The 13,746-nt window shown below is 41.0% G+C and overlaps 1 protein-coding gene across 1 annotated transcript in view; it reads left to right on the forward strand.

The window, feature by feature from the left end:
• The window catches only part of ZCCHC14 (zinc finger CCHC-type containing 14), a 30,648-nt gene that overhangs the window by 5,051 nt on the left and 11,851 nt on the right, over positions 1-13,746 (forward strand). The window contains 4 exon segments of the mRNA XM_070761841.1: positions 235-361; positions 8,011-8,084; positions 12,763-12,834; positions 13,060-13,169. Coding sequence (XP_070617942.1) covers positions 235-361; positions 8,011-8,084; positions 12,763-12,834; positions 13,060-13,169 — 383 coding nt within the window.

A 13,746-nucleotide genomic window follows, 5' to 3' on the forward strand; every position in this document is an offset into this window, starting at 1 on the left:
GTGTGGATGTTTGGTTTTACAAATAAGGGTTTTTTAATTGTTTTAGTATTAGTTTTTAGTATTGGATTTACATGATGTTTTCTACTATTGTTGTTAGCCGCCCCGAGTCTACAGAGAGGGGTGGCATACAAATCCAATGAATGAATGAATGAATGAATAAATAAATAAATAAATTTTTAACTTGCATAAACCAAACTGATGGGTTTGTTTCTTGTATTTTTTCCTCTTACCCAGGTTACTCCAAGATCTGAGACCCCCATAAACCATGTGGTGGGTAACAGTTTAGAGAACGCACTCCACACAACAGCACATTCCATTGAGGAGTCATTGCCCAAAAGGCCTTCAGGGAAGCACTCCAAAGGTACATGGAAAGGTTCTGCCATATACATATTTGTGTGTGTGTGTGGGGGGGATACAGCCTGACTGCTTAAACATCGCTTATAAATTGATAAATTCTTGTTTTTAATATTGCAAATAACGATAGGTCATTCTGAGACTAAGAAACAGTTCATTGTATGTTATGGTAGTGTTTGAATGGGAAGTTTCTTTTTAATGGATTAATTACGCATGAGTTTCTTTCATTTCCCCATTTGCCTTCAGAAGAGCATTCTCACGGCCATATAAGAATCTGTTTTCTTCAAATAGCATGACGGCCAAGCTCTACTACCTGCTGTAGTTATACCACGCCACAAGAAAGGACTTGAGAATGGCAACGGATAGACACTTGTCTCTGTGCCTCATGCCACGCAGAGCCCTGTTGTGTTGAATTTTCTGTGGTTAAATGAGGCTTCTGTCCTCTGCTGTGGTTCTTTTGTTACAATATTGATTCATCTATTCAGGATGGGCCTGTCCTATTGTGTGGAGATTTGACATTTCATTAAGCAAGCCTTATTGCTTTGACTTTAAAAAGGCATTGAGAGGCCTTAGAATTCAGGCAGTGTGCAAATACTCTTTAAGGCTACACCTCAGAATACTTTGGAACCTCTAGATAAGAATGTTTCATATATGCAATTTAATTCAAATAAAAGGATTCATATAGCTGGCAAAGCAGCCATTCATAATCGAAAACCATGCTTGGTTTTACTGTAGAAATAGACCATGAAGTATACTCCTTCCCTCCTCCTTCTAGCCGCCCCGAGTCTGCGGAGAGGGGCGGCATACAAATCTAAATAAATAAATAAATAAATAAATAAATAAATAAATAAATAAATAAATAGTGAAATGTATGGATATAAGGCTTCCTAAATCACATTTTGAAACAAATAATCTGTCAGTTTATTACTTATGACCAGGAACTTTACTGTGTGCTGAGATTCTGAGATTTATCTGGAACGCTAAAGTAACATCCCCAAAAAATATGGAAATTATTCAGACATGTTGATCATGTGCAAAACATAAAACACAGTCTTCCTTAAACAGTGTTAATAGTTTCTGGGATGATATACACTGCTCAAAAAAAATAAAGGGAGCACTCAAAGAACACATCCAAGATCTGAACGAATGAAACATTCTCCTTGAATCCTTTGTTCTGTACAAAGTTGAATGTGCACAACAGCAGGTGAAATTGATGGTCAATCAGTGTTGCTTCCTAAGTGGACAGTTTGATTTCACAGAAGTTTGATTTACTTGGAGTTATATGCTGTTGTTTAAGTGTTGCCTTTATTTATTTTTTGAGCAGTGTATAAAATCTAATTCGGTATTTGATAACGTATGGACATTTCAACTCTACATTATTTAGTTTCCCTGAAAACAATGCCGCTTAAATGAAAAGATCACAATTATTTATTCTTAGCTCTTGTACAAACAAGCCGGGATAGAAAGTCATATTTTATTCTCTGTGCAGCATATGCCTCTTTAGAACTTTACCAGATGTCTTGACCACAGCATATTTTCCAAAAGCCTAGTGTGGGATAAAATACATTAAACCAGATGTTGAAATGAACTCTGCACTCCATAAGCTTTTACAATAGTTTAATAAAATGGCAAATCCATATGGAAGTATCCTCATGACTATCTCATTGTGTAAAGCTCACATGACACTCCCAAGGTGTAGCTGTGTTCTTCTGAAGAAACTGCAGCCCTTCCAAAATCACGTTGATAAAGAAACCTGAGGTTTTGTTTAAGGCGGAATATATGATTTTCTGTCCATTAAAATATGTTACCAGTGTCAATGCTGTGTAGAGAATAAGCCTCGTCTCTTTGGGGATAGAACAAGAAGCAATGGGTGGAAATTAAAGGAGGAGAGAAGCAACTTAGAACAAAGGAGAAATTTCCTGACAGGTAGAACAATTAACCAGTGGGACAGCTTGCCTCCAGAAGTTGTGAATGCTCCAACAGTGGAGGTTTTTAAGCAGATGTTGGATACCCATCTGTCTGAAGTAGTACAGTGGTACCTCATGATACGAACCCCTCGTCATACGAACTTTTCAAGATACGAACCCAGGGTTCGGAATTTTTTTGCCTCTTCTTACGAACTTTTTTCACCTTACGAACCTGCCGCCGGCGGCTGGGATGCCCCACCTCCAGACTTGAGTTCCCCCCATTTTTTCCCACCCTGTCCTGCCCCATTCTCCCCTCTGGATCTCCATGGGTTTCCCTCCCCCCACTCCGTTCGCCTGCCGGCAGCTTTTTTTTAAAAAGCCTTAATGTTTTGGATTTTCCTAATCGGCTTGCACGCATTATTGGCTTTTCCATTGATTCCTATGGGAAACATTGTTTCATCTTACGGACTTTTCACCTTACGAACCTGGTCCTGGAACCAATTAAGTTCGTAAGATGAGGTATTACTGTATTGGGTTTCCTGCCTAAGCAGGGGGTTGGACTAGATGACCTTGGGGGTCCCTTCCAACTCTGTTGTTGTTATTATTTCCCCATTAGCATTAGAAGGCTCTTCTCCTGGGTCCGGCCAAATGACATTGTTTAGTCGACAGGACCCGGAGAAGGCCAACTCTGTGGGACTTTATCGGTCGGTGGGATTCGTGCGGCAGAAGGCGGTCCCGGAGATGCAGGTAGTCCTTCAGTTAAGGCCACATTTGGGGCCCAAATTTTTGTTGCTAAGTGAAACATTTGTTAAGGGAATTTTGTCCCATTTTACAACATTGTCAATCAGTTGAATTACTGCAGTTAAGTTAGTAACACAGTTGTTAAGTGAATCTGGCTTCCCCATTGATTTCGCTTGTCAGAAGGCCGTAAAAGTGATCACACGACTGCACTTTTAAAATGTGAACATGAGTGTTGTTTGTCAGGTAATTCCATTTTTTAATAAGATTGGCACTCATTATAACTGTAACTGACAATACAGTAGGAAACACACTGTAGCGTTGACAGTTAATATCTTTTAGATTAAGCTATCCACATATTCCTGCAGCTTCTCTCCTCGGGGCCAGGCCTGTTGGAGTGAAAGTTATCGCCGTATGTCATTGGTTGAAGAAGGCAGTAAAGGGATTTGTTTAGCTGAATTAGAATTAAACAACAGCTGTAATCCTATATCTCCCAACTGGGAAATAGTTTTGATTTTGCAACTATATCCTGAAACAGCGTTTCAAGAAAGAAAAGCAGGGGGAGGGAACCAGCTGTTTTTCTCTATGACTGCTTGTGTTACACCTTTTAGGAAAGGCCATTGATTTATTGCATTACCTCACCGCATTGAGCATATCCATTTCATCAATGTATCATGCTCGTGCTATTTTTAACAATAAGTTGAAGGGACAGTGCTGATGAAATGACATTACATTTTGATACCCAGCTGAAAGAAAAGTGTTATGGTCACAAAGACTGCATGTAAAGAGCCCTCTATGGCTCTGTTGAGCTACTTAATGGTTTTCAGGCTGTGATTGGATAAGGCTACCAATTAAATAATTTCCTCTTGCTGTTCTGTCGGGCTCTGTGGTAGACTCGTCCCAAAAATTCACAGGTACAAATTTCAGGCACACACACACGTTTGAAAATTCAAAACAATGTTTTTTATAAGGAAAATTAACTTAACCTAAGCCCTCTTTTGGTATAGCCAAGAGCACTCGTCTCCAAACAAACTAGTAATTTGTACAAGTCCCTTATCAGTTCTGAGATACTTAGCTTGCAGCTGTGAGGCAATTCACAGTCCTTCTTTCACAAAGTGAAACACACTTTGCTCTAGTTTAGTTTCAAAGCGGGGAAAAATCAGCACACAAAAGGTCAAAGTCAGTAAAGCAGTCACGAAACGCAATGATCAGATAATCCTCCACAATGGCCAAACCCACAGGCTGCTCTTTATAGCAGCCTCACTAATGACCACAGCCCCACCCAACCACAGGTGGCCTCATTTTCTTTGATAATAATCTCTCAGTTGTTGCTGCCTATGCATCGCTCTCCACATGCATGGCTGTATCATTAACTCTTGTTCCGAATCCAAGGAGGAGCTAGATAATTGATCTCCTTCTGAGCTGTCTGCCACACTCTCCTCCTCCCTGTCACTCATGTCTTGGTCAGAGGAGCCTTCATCAGCAGATTCCACGGGGAAGGGGTGGCAAAACAGGCCTGCAGCATGTGGATGTCTCCCCCACATCCACAGTCCTTGGGGCAGGAGCTGGGCCAGAGCTAACCACAACACTTGCAAGCCATTTATTAGGAATAGTTATATTTTGATGTGGGGAGTTCCACAAAATGTGCATAACCTGTGGAAAGCTATCACCAGACCAAGCTACTATGTTCATTGTGGTTATGGCCACCATTGGTTTTTTAGGTGATTAGAGGAGGGACAATCCAGTAGCTTTCTTGAACTAAAGCACCAGTGTGAATTGTCTTGAGACGTGGAAGCAGCCAGGCCTTGAGTCTGAAAGAGGTGGCGGCTGATAATTTCAGGAATTCTTTTTTGGCCAAGTGTGATTGGACACCAAAGTAATTTGTCTTTGGTGCTTATGCTGTCAGTGTACATAAAGAAAATAGAATAATAAGAATAAAGAATAAGATACAAATGATTTTGTACATTGATACAAACAATAATAGATACTTTTTGTTTTAGTAGTTGATGTGAAGGATGTATATTTGCAAATTATATCCTATTGTAGACACTTAGTTTACAGGGATGTGAACATACAGTACATTCTCTTTTTTTTCTCTTGAAGATTGAAAGACCTATGCTACTTAGTTCTAGGCCAATAGAATATTTTTTGTTGAAAAATATTTGTGGTTTTTGATATGTCTACATATATAAAAACCTGTCTATAAAACACAGTTATCTAGAGAACATTTCTAAGAATGTCATTTAACTAAGCATAATAAATTGAAGCTCAGCTACTTCTGCAAAAATAATGTTCATCTGAGTTTTAGTTTCCTGTCCCAGAGATTACTCATGTTTTCAAAATAGCAGTTCTATGTTTTTCTCATAATTCCCAATATACTTAATGGGCATTGTGGTTATCTTAAGATGCTGACATCACTACTTGTCTAGTCCTTGAACTCGTATTTTGTTTTGATTTTAACCTTTTTTTTAATATTGAAAGGAAACCAAATATAATAAAAGAAGCCCAACATCTTTTAATCTTGAACCTGTTTTTGGAAATACATGAAAAAGTTACTCGCAGTCTGAAAACAAAAAGGAATGGGGTTGTGGAATCAGACAGGAAATTAAGTCTATTAGTGCTGTAAATTGGAACTGAATGTTCCATATGCTGTCCACATGAGTGGAATTTAATGGGCTTCTAATGTCTTTCATGAATCTGTGGTTGCATTTGTAGCAGAAAGGTGGTAAGGGGATACTTTAGCGTTGCCATCCTTGCCTCACATGTAGCATCCTCCTGGCGTAAGACCAGGGAAAAAGAAGAAAGAAATGGCAAGTGTGAAGAGTTTCTGTTGCTACAATATTTTATATATATAAAAAAAATTGTTCTGGCAGATCAGAGCCAGACAAAATACTCCCCTTTGCTGTGGCCATTTTACCACGCTGCTAAATGGTCTTTCTCACATTTATGGTGGGGTCCATATAAAAACTGGGTATAAAACAAGTTTAAATATCAGAGAATACTATCCTATTTTCTTGTTGTAATATATCCTACAATCAATAACCCCATCCATAAATGTTGCCTATTAGTGTGCCTATGATGTGGTTATCTAAATCAGTGTTTCCCAACCTTGGCAACTTGAAGATATTTGGACTTCAACTCCCAGAATTCCCCAGCCAGCAAGTGCTGGCTGGGGAATTCTGGGAGTTGAAGTCCAGATATCTTCAAGTTGCCAAGGTTGGGAAACACTGATCTAACTAACAATTGATTTAGAGCACTTGCTTACTGAGGACATGATCTATTTTCCTATAAGTTCAATTTCTGATAAAGGTTTAGGTGGAAATGCCCGCCTATGAATTAAAAGATGAAAGATAACATTAAGTGCGTTTAACTTTGACACAAATGTAAGCATTAATCCAGTTTATGCTTCAACTGGATTCAGTCCATATTACTTTTCTGCAGAAAAATAGAATAAATAGGAACCTTAAAGGTTTAAAACTGTTAATTTACCACATAGGGAGAAAATGTGTTTTGAGACAAGTGAGAAAGAACATAACGGGAATGTTAGGAAAAGTGCTTTTAAATAATGTTGGCTTTTCCAAGCGAGATTAATATTCAGTATCCACACATGGGTATTTTTAAACATGTTCTTTTTAGCTGCTGGCATGTTATCAAGCAAACATTAAAAATTCTTGCTCTAGGAGATAATCAAAGATGAGCACTTAATTTAATGATGATAATCTTGTTTCAAAGATGAGCGTTTTATACACATTAAAAACCTTTAAGGCCCTGACTTTGGCATGTGTGTGTTGCCTGCCTGAAACATTTTTAGCCCATCAGCTCTGGCAAAAGAGGCACACTGTGAGTCCCACCTGTTAAGGAATTAAGTTGGCAGGCCTAAGGAGGTCTGCCTTTTCTGCCATGGCCCCTGCCTTATGGAGCATTCTCCATCCCACCCCACCCCAAGCACGGTCAGTTCCATCTCTCCTTCTCCTGAAGTTCCTCAAGACCCGGCTTTATCACCAGGGCTGGAGACCTCTGGGATCTTGAGGTGGCTCCCAAAAAGAGCTTTTTCCAAAAGGAGCCTGGACAAAGTTTCTTTTCCTTTGAAAGCATTTTGCTTCTCATCCAAGCAGCTTTTGTTTTTGTCTTCAAAGGAAAAACAACAACGGGACAGTCCAGTTGTCTTTTGGAAAAAGCACCTTTGAGACAACCATGACCTGGATGATTGATATTCTCCATAGACACCTCGGTAAACCTGGTTCCATGACTTTGGGCTGCTTGTCATTCATTCCCGTGTGGCATTAACAAAAAGCATCCAGGCATTGTGGATGGAATTTATTTATTTATTTATTTATTTATGATTTGATTTGATTTGTATGCCGCCCCTCTCCGTAGACTCGGGGCGGCTAACAACAATAATAAAAAACAGCATGTAAATCCAACACTAAAACAACTAAAAAACCCTTATTTTAAAAACCAATCATACCTACAAACAAACATACCATGCATAAACTGTAAAGGCCTAGGGGGAAAGAGTATCTCAGTTCCCCCATGCCTGAGGGCAGAGGTGGGTTTTAAGGGGCTTGCGAAAGGCAAGGAGGGTGGGGGCAACTCTGATATCTGGGGGGAGCTGGTTCCAGAGGGTTGGGGCCGCCACAGAGAAGGCTCTTCTGGGTCCCGCCAAATGACATTGTTTAATTGACGGGACCCGGAGAAGGTCAACTCTGTGGGACCTGACCGGTCGCTGGGATTCGTGCGGCAGAAGGCGGTCCTGGAGGTATTTGACCTGGACCATGACCTGGACGATTGAGATTCTCCATAGACACCTCGGTAAACCTGGCTCCATGACTTTGGGCTGCTTGTAATTCATTCCCGTGTGGCATTAACAAAAAGCATCCAGGCATTGTGGATGGAATTTGCCATCAAGATGTGGGCCAGTAGGAGTAATCGCAGATGCCTGCAGCCCTCTCTGCTTTTGAAACAAAGAACATAAGTAACATGTATTTCTTTTGTTTTTTTTTTTTAACAGTGAGCGTCGAAAAGGTGGAATTAAAGGGATTATCACACAAAAAGAATGATAGGATTGTTGAATATTCTTTCGAGGTGAGTATCAAAGATTTATAAGGAAACATAAGTGAGATGAAGGGAACCAGACGTGGAGCATTCAGCACGCTTTCTTTAAAATAATAGTTTGCCCCCAAAACGTATTACGTTCAATTTTACATTACCTCTGATTCCAAAATTATGTGTCTTGCACATTTACCGCTTCACATTGTAGGAAATAGCCTGCTTATATCTTTTTTTAAATAAAAAGACTTTAATTATTTATTTACATTCAAGGTGCACTGAAAGAATGTCAAGCGTTTGCTCATAAACCAGTCTAATTGTGTACATACAAGGAAAAATGTTGTGTGTAGCCCTCGTGGCATGCCATAAGCCAGTGTTTCCCAACCTTGGCAACTTGAAGATATTTGGACTTCAACTCCCAGAATTCCCCAGCCAGCGAATGCCATAAGCGATGCTAAAGTAACTGTGATAAAGCAGTGATACAGTGTAAAATAATATCTCATTAAAGTTGTTGGGAATCTATCTCCCTGTGCCTTGAGGTTAATCATACAAAATGCAGCCAGAGGAAAAATCAGAAGATGTTAAGTATCCAAAACTAAAAACGATACAATATGATAACTCAGGAGAGGGAAAGCCCCGCAATTCCTGTGATTTTATTTTGATATATTTAGACTATACATTCCATCCCCTGAGTGTCTAGCCCGAGGTGGCCTCTTGAGTCTAGGAGCTTAAAATGGGTGTACAGTGTTCCCTCGATGTCCGCAGGGGATGCGTTCCAAGACTGCCCGCGAAAGTCGAATTTCCGTGAAGTAGAGATGCGGAAGTAAATACACTATTTTTGGCTATGAACAGTGTCACAAGCCTTCCCTTAACACTTTAAACCCCTAAATTACAATTTCCCATTCCCTTAGCAACCATTTAGATTATTATTCACCATGTTTATTTATTAAAGTTTATTTTTTTTAAAAATTATTAAAGGCGGACAAAAGTTTGGCGATGACATATGACATCATCGGGCAGGAAAAACTGTGGTATGGGGGAAAAAACCGCAAAGTATTTTTTAATTAATATTTTTGAAAAACCGTGGTATAGGCTTTTCGCGAAGTTCGAACCCGCGAAAATCGAGGGAACACTGTACAGTGTTCCCTCGATTTCCGCAGGGGATGCGTTCCAAGACTGCCTGCAAAAGTCAAATTTCCGTGAAGTAGAGATGCGGAAGTAAATACACCATTTTTGGCTATGAACAGTATCACAAGCCTTCCCGTAACACTTTAAACCCCTAAATTACCCTTTCCCATTCCCTTAACAACCATTTACTCACCATTATTACTGGTACTCACCATTGAATAAGACACTTAGTGATCCTGATATTTATAAACATAATTATTTATTAACAATAAATTTTTTTTTGGTTATTTATTTGCAAAAATTATTAGTTTGGCGATGGCGTATGATGTCATCGTGTGGGAAAAACCGTGGTATATGGGAAAACCCCGCGAAGTATTTTTTAATTAATATTTTTTGAAAAACTGTGGCATAGGCTATCCGCGAAGTCCGAACCTGCGAAAATCAAGGGGACACTGTACTCTGAGCTTTAATTCAATGGGCAGAAAGAGATTTCCAAGGAAAAGTTGCCCTGAACTTCAGTGCAGAACTACCTGACGGACACATAAAAACCATATGAATATTATGAAAGCTAACAAACTGGGGGGGGAGTGGGGCTAATGAGTAGGTCAGCATTACACCATGGCATTACACCTTGGGGCATTAACCTAACCATGGGGTTCTAAGCAGATTCTGAGGGCACTTTTTTCCCCTCTAGAAAAGCAAGCAAAAAGTCACATAAATGGAACCATAGTTAAGCGCATCCTATAAAGTGTGATTCTTCCCCTTGCACACTTTGTGTGTGTGTGAGAGAGAGAGAGAGGAGGGGGGAAGCAAAAGAAATCAACAAAACCCCCAGGAAGGATCGACGCTGCCTGCCCGTTTCTGTTTCTTAGTTTAATACAAGCAAGGGCTGGAAAAAGGAAATTCCTGAATTACGTAATGTATTTTGAAACTCTTTTCCTTCCATCAGTGCTTTTGGCAGTATCCTCAGGGCTGGAAAAATGCATGCATTTTGGTAGTATAGTGTGGAAACATCCTGCTCATCTCATCCCTGCTTGTTTTTAAAAAGGATGGTGGCCGTATTCCCCCACCTGTCCCCAGATACGTGCAAAACACACACTGGGTTTGCCTGTGTCTTAGTGATACCTCGTCTTACAAACGCCTCGTCATACAAACTTTTCGAGATACAAACCCGGGGTTTAAGATTTTTTGGCCTCTTCTTACAAACTATTTTCACCTTACAAACCCACCGCCACTGCTGGGATGCCCCACCTATGGACTTTCGTTGCCAGCGAAGCCCCCGTTTTTGCACTGCTGGGGTTCCCCTCCATGGGAAACTCCACCTCCAGACTTCCGTGTTTTGGTGATGCTGCAGGGGAATCCCAGCAGGAGAATCCCAGCAGCGCAAAAATGGGCGTTTTGCTGGTAATGGAAGTCCAGAGGTGGGGTTTCCCAGTGAGGGGAGCCTCAGTGAAATCGCAGCATCGCAAAAACACAGAGGTCTGGAGGTGGGGTTTCAAGGATTTTGGTGTTTTTGCGATGCTGCGATTTCACTGAGGCTCCCCTCGCTGGGAAACCCCACCTCCGGGCTTCCGTTGCCAGTGAAGCGCTTGTTTTTGCGATGCTGGGATTCCCCTGCTGGGATTCCCCTGCAGCATCACAAAAACACAGAAGTCCTGAGGTGGGGTTTCCCATGGAGGGGAGCCTCAGATGATTCCCAGCAGCGCAAAAACGGGCGCTTCGGCTGGCAAAAGGGGTGAATTTGGGGCTTGCACGCATTAATCACTTTTCCATTGATTCCTATGGGAAACATTGTTTTGTCTTACAAACTTTTCACCTTAAGAACCTCGTTCCAGAACCAATTAAGTTCGTAAGACAAGGTATCACTGTACATGCTCGGCTTCTGTGGACTTTCAAGAGGGGCTCTCACTCAGGCAGCTGGTTGAACGAACCTGCAGCAGAAAAGGATCCAGGTTTAGGCTGTTTTGGTACATCTTCTCTCACAAAGGGCCAGGGTTAGGGCAATATACAAGCAGTCCTCAACAACCACAATCGAGACCAGGATTTCCAATGCTAAGCAGTTATTTTAAGCGAGTCATGCCTGATTTTACAATCTTTTTTTGTGTGTGCAAATCACTGTGGCTAGATGACTCACCTGCCCATTAAGGATCCCTGGTTTCCCTTGTTGACTTTGCTTATCAGAAGCCGGCTGGGAAGGTGACAGATTGGCGTCACATGACACCAGGATGCTGCATTGCCAAGTGGCTCAGTTTTGATCATGTGACCCTGAGGATGCCGTGAGTGAGGACTGGTCATGCATCATAATTTTTCAGTGCCGTCATACCTTTGAACAGGCACTCAACAAACAGTTGTAAGTCAAGGACTACCCAAATGGCCTGCCTTACCAGTACAAGATCAAATATGGTTCTAAAGTACGTTTTGTTAATTTGGAGAACAATTTTTTAGCTCTGGTCTTGGATCAGGTGTAATAAATATACAGTGTTCCCTCGATTTTCACGGGGGATGCGTTCTGAGACCGCCCGTGAAAATCGAATTTCCGCGAAGTAGAGATGCGGAAGTAAATACACTATTTTTGGCTATGAACAGTATCACAAGCCTTCCCTTAACACTTTAAACCCTTAAACTGCAATTTCTCATTCCCTTAGCAACCATTTAGATTATTACTCACCATGTTTATTTATTAAAGTTTATTAAAAAATATTTATTAAAGGTTGACGAAAGTTTGGTGATGACGTATGACGTCATCGGGCGGAAAAAACCGTGGTATAGGGAAAACCCCCGCAAAGTATTTTTTAATTAATATTTTTGAAAAACCGTGGTATAGCCGTTTCGCAAAGTTTGAACCCACAAAAATTGAGGGAGCACTGTATACAAGAGAGCCCACCGCCTTTTGATTAAAGGTACATGTGCTGCTCGTTCCCGACCCTAGGGGGCAGTGCTCATCTCCGTTTCTAAGCTGAATAGCCAGTGCTGTCCAAAGACATCTCTATGGTTATGTGGCTGGCATGGCTAAACCCCGAAGGAGCACAGAGCACTGTTACCTTCCCACCAAAGGGGGTCCCTATTCTTCTACTTGCATTTTTTACGTGTTTTGAACTGCTAGATTGGCAGAAGTTTGGACAAGTAATGGGAGTTCCCTCTGTTACGCAGCTCTAGGGATTCGGACCGCTGGACTACTGACCTTTCTGATCGACAAGCTCAGCATCTTAGCATCCTTTTGATTGATGAAGAAAACAAAGATATTATCAGGTTGCTGTAGAATAGCCTACTATGCTAATTTTTACACAATACAAGTGAGATGCCTGGACATTGTCGTTTTTTTAAAATGAACCTCTCACAGTGAACGCGCGTTGTACAGAAAAGCAGCTGCCGATTAACAAACCCAAGCCAGGTTTGCTTCGTGCGGTGGTGGGATAAAAGCATCATGCCAGTGGAATTGCTGAAGTCCACTTCGGGGAAAACACACTTTAGAGACACAGGCCGAATTGCCACAATGCGCTTGGCCCAGTCCCGTCCATCTGACCATCCAGTATAAAGTTGCTTGATAAAGGTGACCCAAGCCCTCTTTTTCGCTTCGTTCCCTTAGGTCTTATGGTCTGATTCCTCAGTGACAGTGGTGACGAAGTCTTCTGCCGAAGTGACTGACTTCATTTCAAAGGTAAAACGATTTTGTACAACTGGTGTTTTAAAGGTACATTTGGAAACACATATACTCTTGAACAGCTTAAAAAAAATATAGAATGAATAAGATTACTTTTTGCATACTTATATGTCAGTTTCATATTGAATATTTTAAGTCATCCATATACTGCTCGATTCTGAGCAGCAGCTGACGGCAATACAGTATAATACCAATAATAAAAACCAACATTTTCTTTCTTAGTTAGGTCAGTTGTGTCCAGAAGAAAATTTGGAGAAATTCATTCCTTTTCTAGCTGGTGCAGATACATTTTATTTAGAAAGAAGCCATATGGACTTGGAATCAGACCTTAGGTATACCTTGAACTTGTTTTGGAAATTTGTCTGCATGCGCGTGCGTGGCTTTTAGTTATTCTTTTATTCTTTTAATAAATTTAACTATTTCATGAATAACTCTTATTTAACCACCGCTGCTTCAACACTTGCTTTGGTTGCAGCTACGTAGTATAGTTTCTTAGCACAAATGATGAAATCCTGCTTAGATTCTCATGTGGCCCATCTACCTCCTGGCTCTCACCCCCTGCTGTCATTAGCTGTGCCCAGTTCTGTTATTCTGTACCACAGAGTCCTCACACAATCCTCCTCTGTAGGAATTCATGCAGTTCCTTTGGGGGGGTGGGGGTCACGTTGTTTCCTTGGAAGTGCATAACTTGAGACCCAGGCCCATCTTCCTAATTAGCACTGGGCAGGATCAGGTATAATAGGTCTTCCCTTCGAGAGGGCGACCACTGTTTTAATTGCAGTTGCTTTGGCAAAATGACAAAAATCTGTGCACTCTAGGGTTACTTGGGCAGTTTCCCAGATAAAGCAAGCTTTGAAAAGGGAAGAAAAGTAAGAAAAACAGCTTGGGGGGACAGCTTCAGATGGGAAG

The sequence above is a fragment of the Erythrolamprus reginae genome, chromosome 9 (assembly GCF_031021105.1).
Source record: "Erythrolamprus reginae isolate rEryReg1 chromosome 9, rEryReg1.hap1, whole genome shotgun sequence".
NCBI lineage: Eukaryota > Metazoa > Chordata > Lepidosauria > Squamata > Dipsadidae > Erythrolamprus > Erythrolamprus reginae.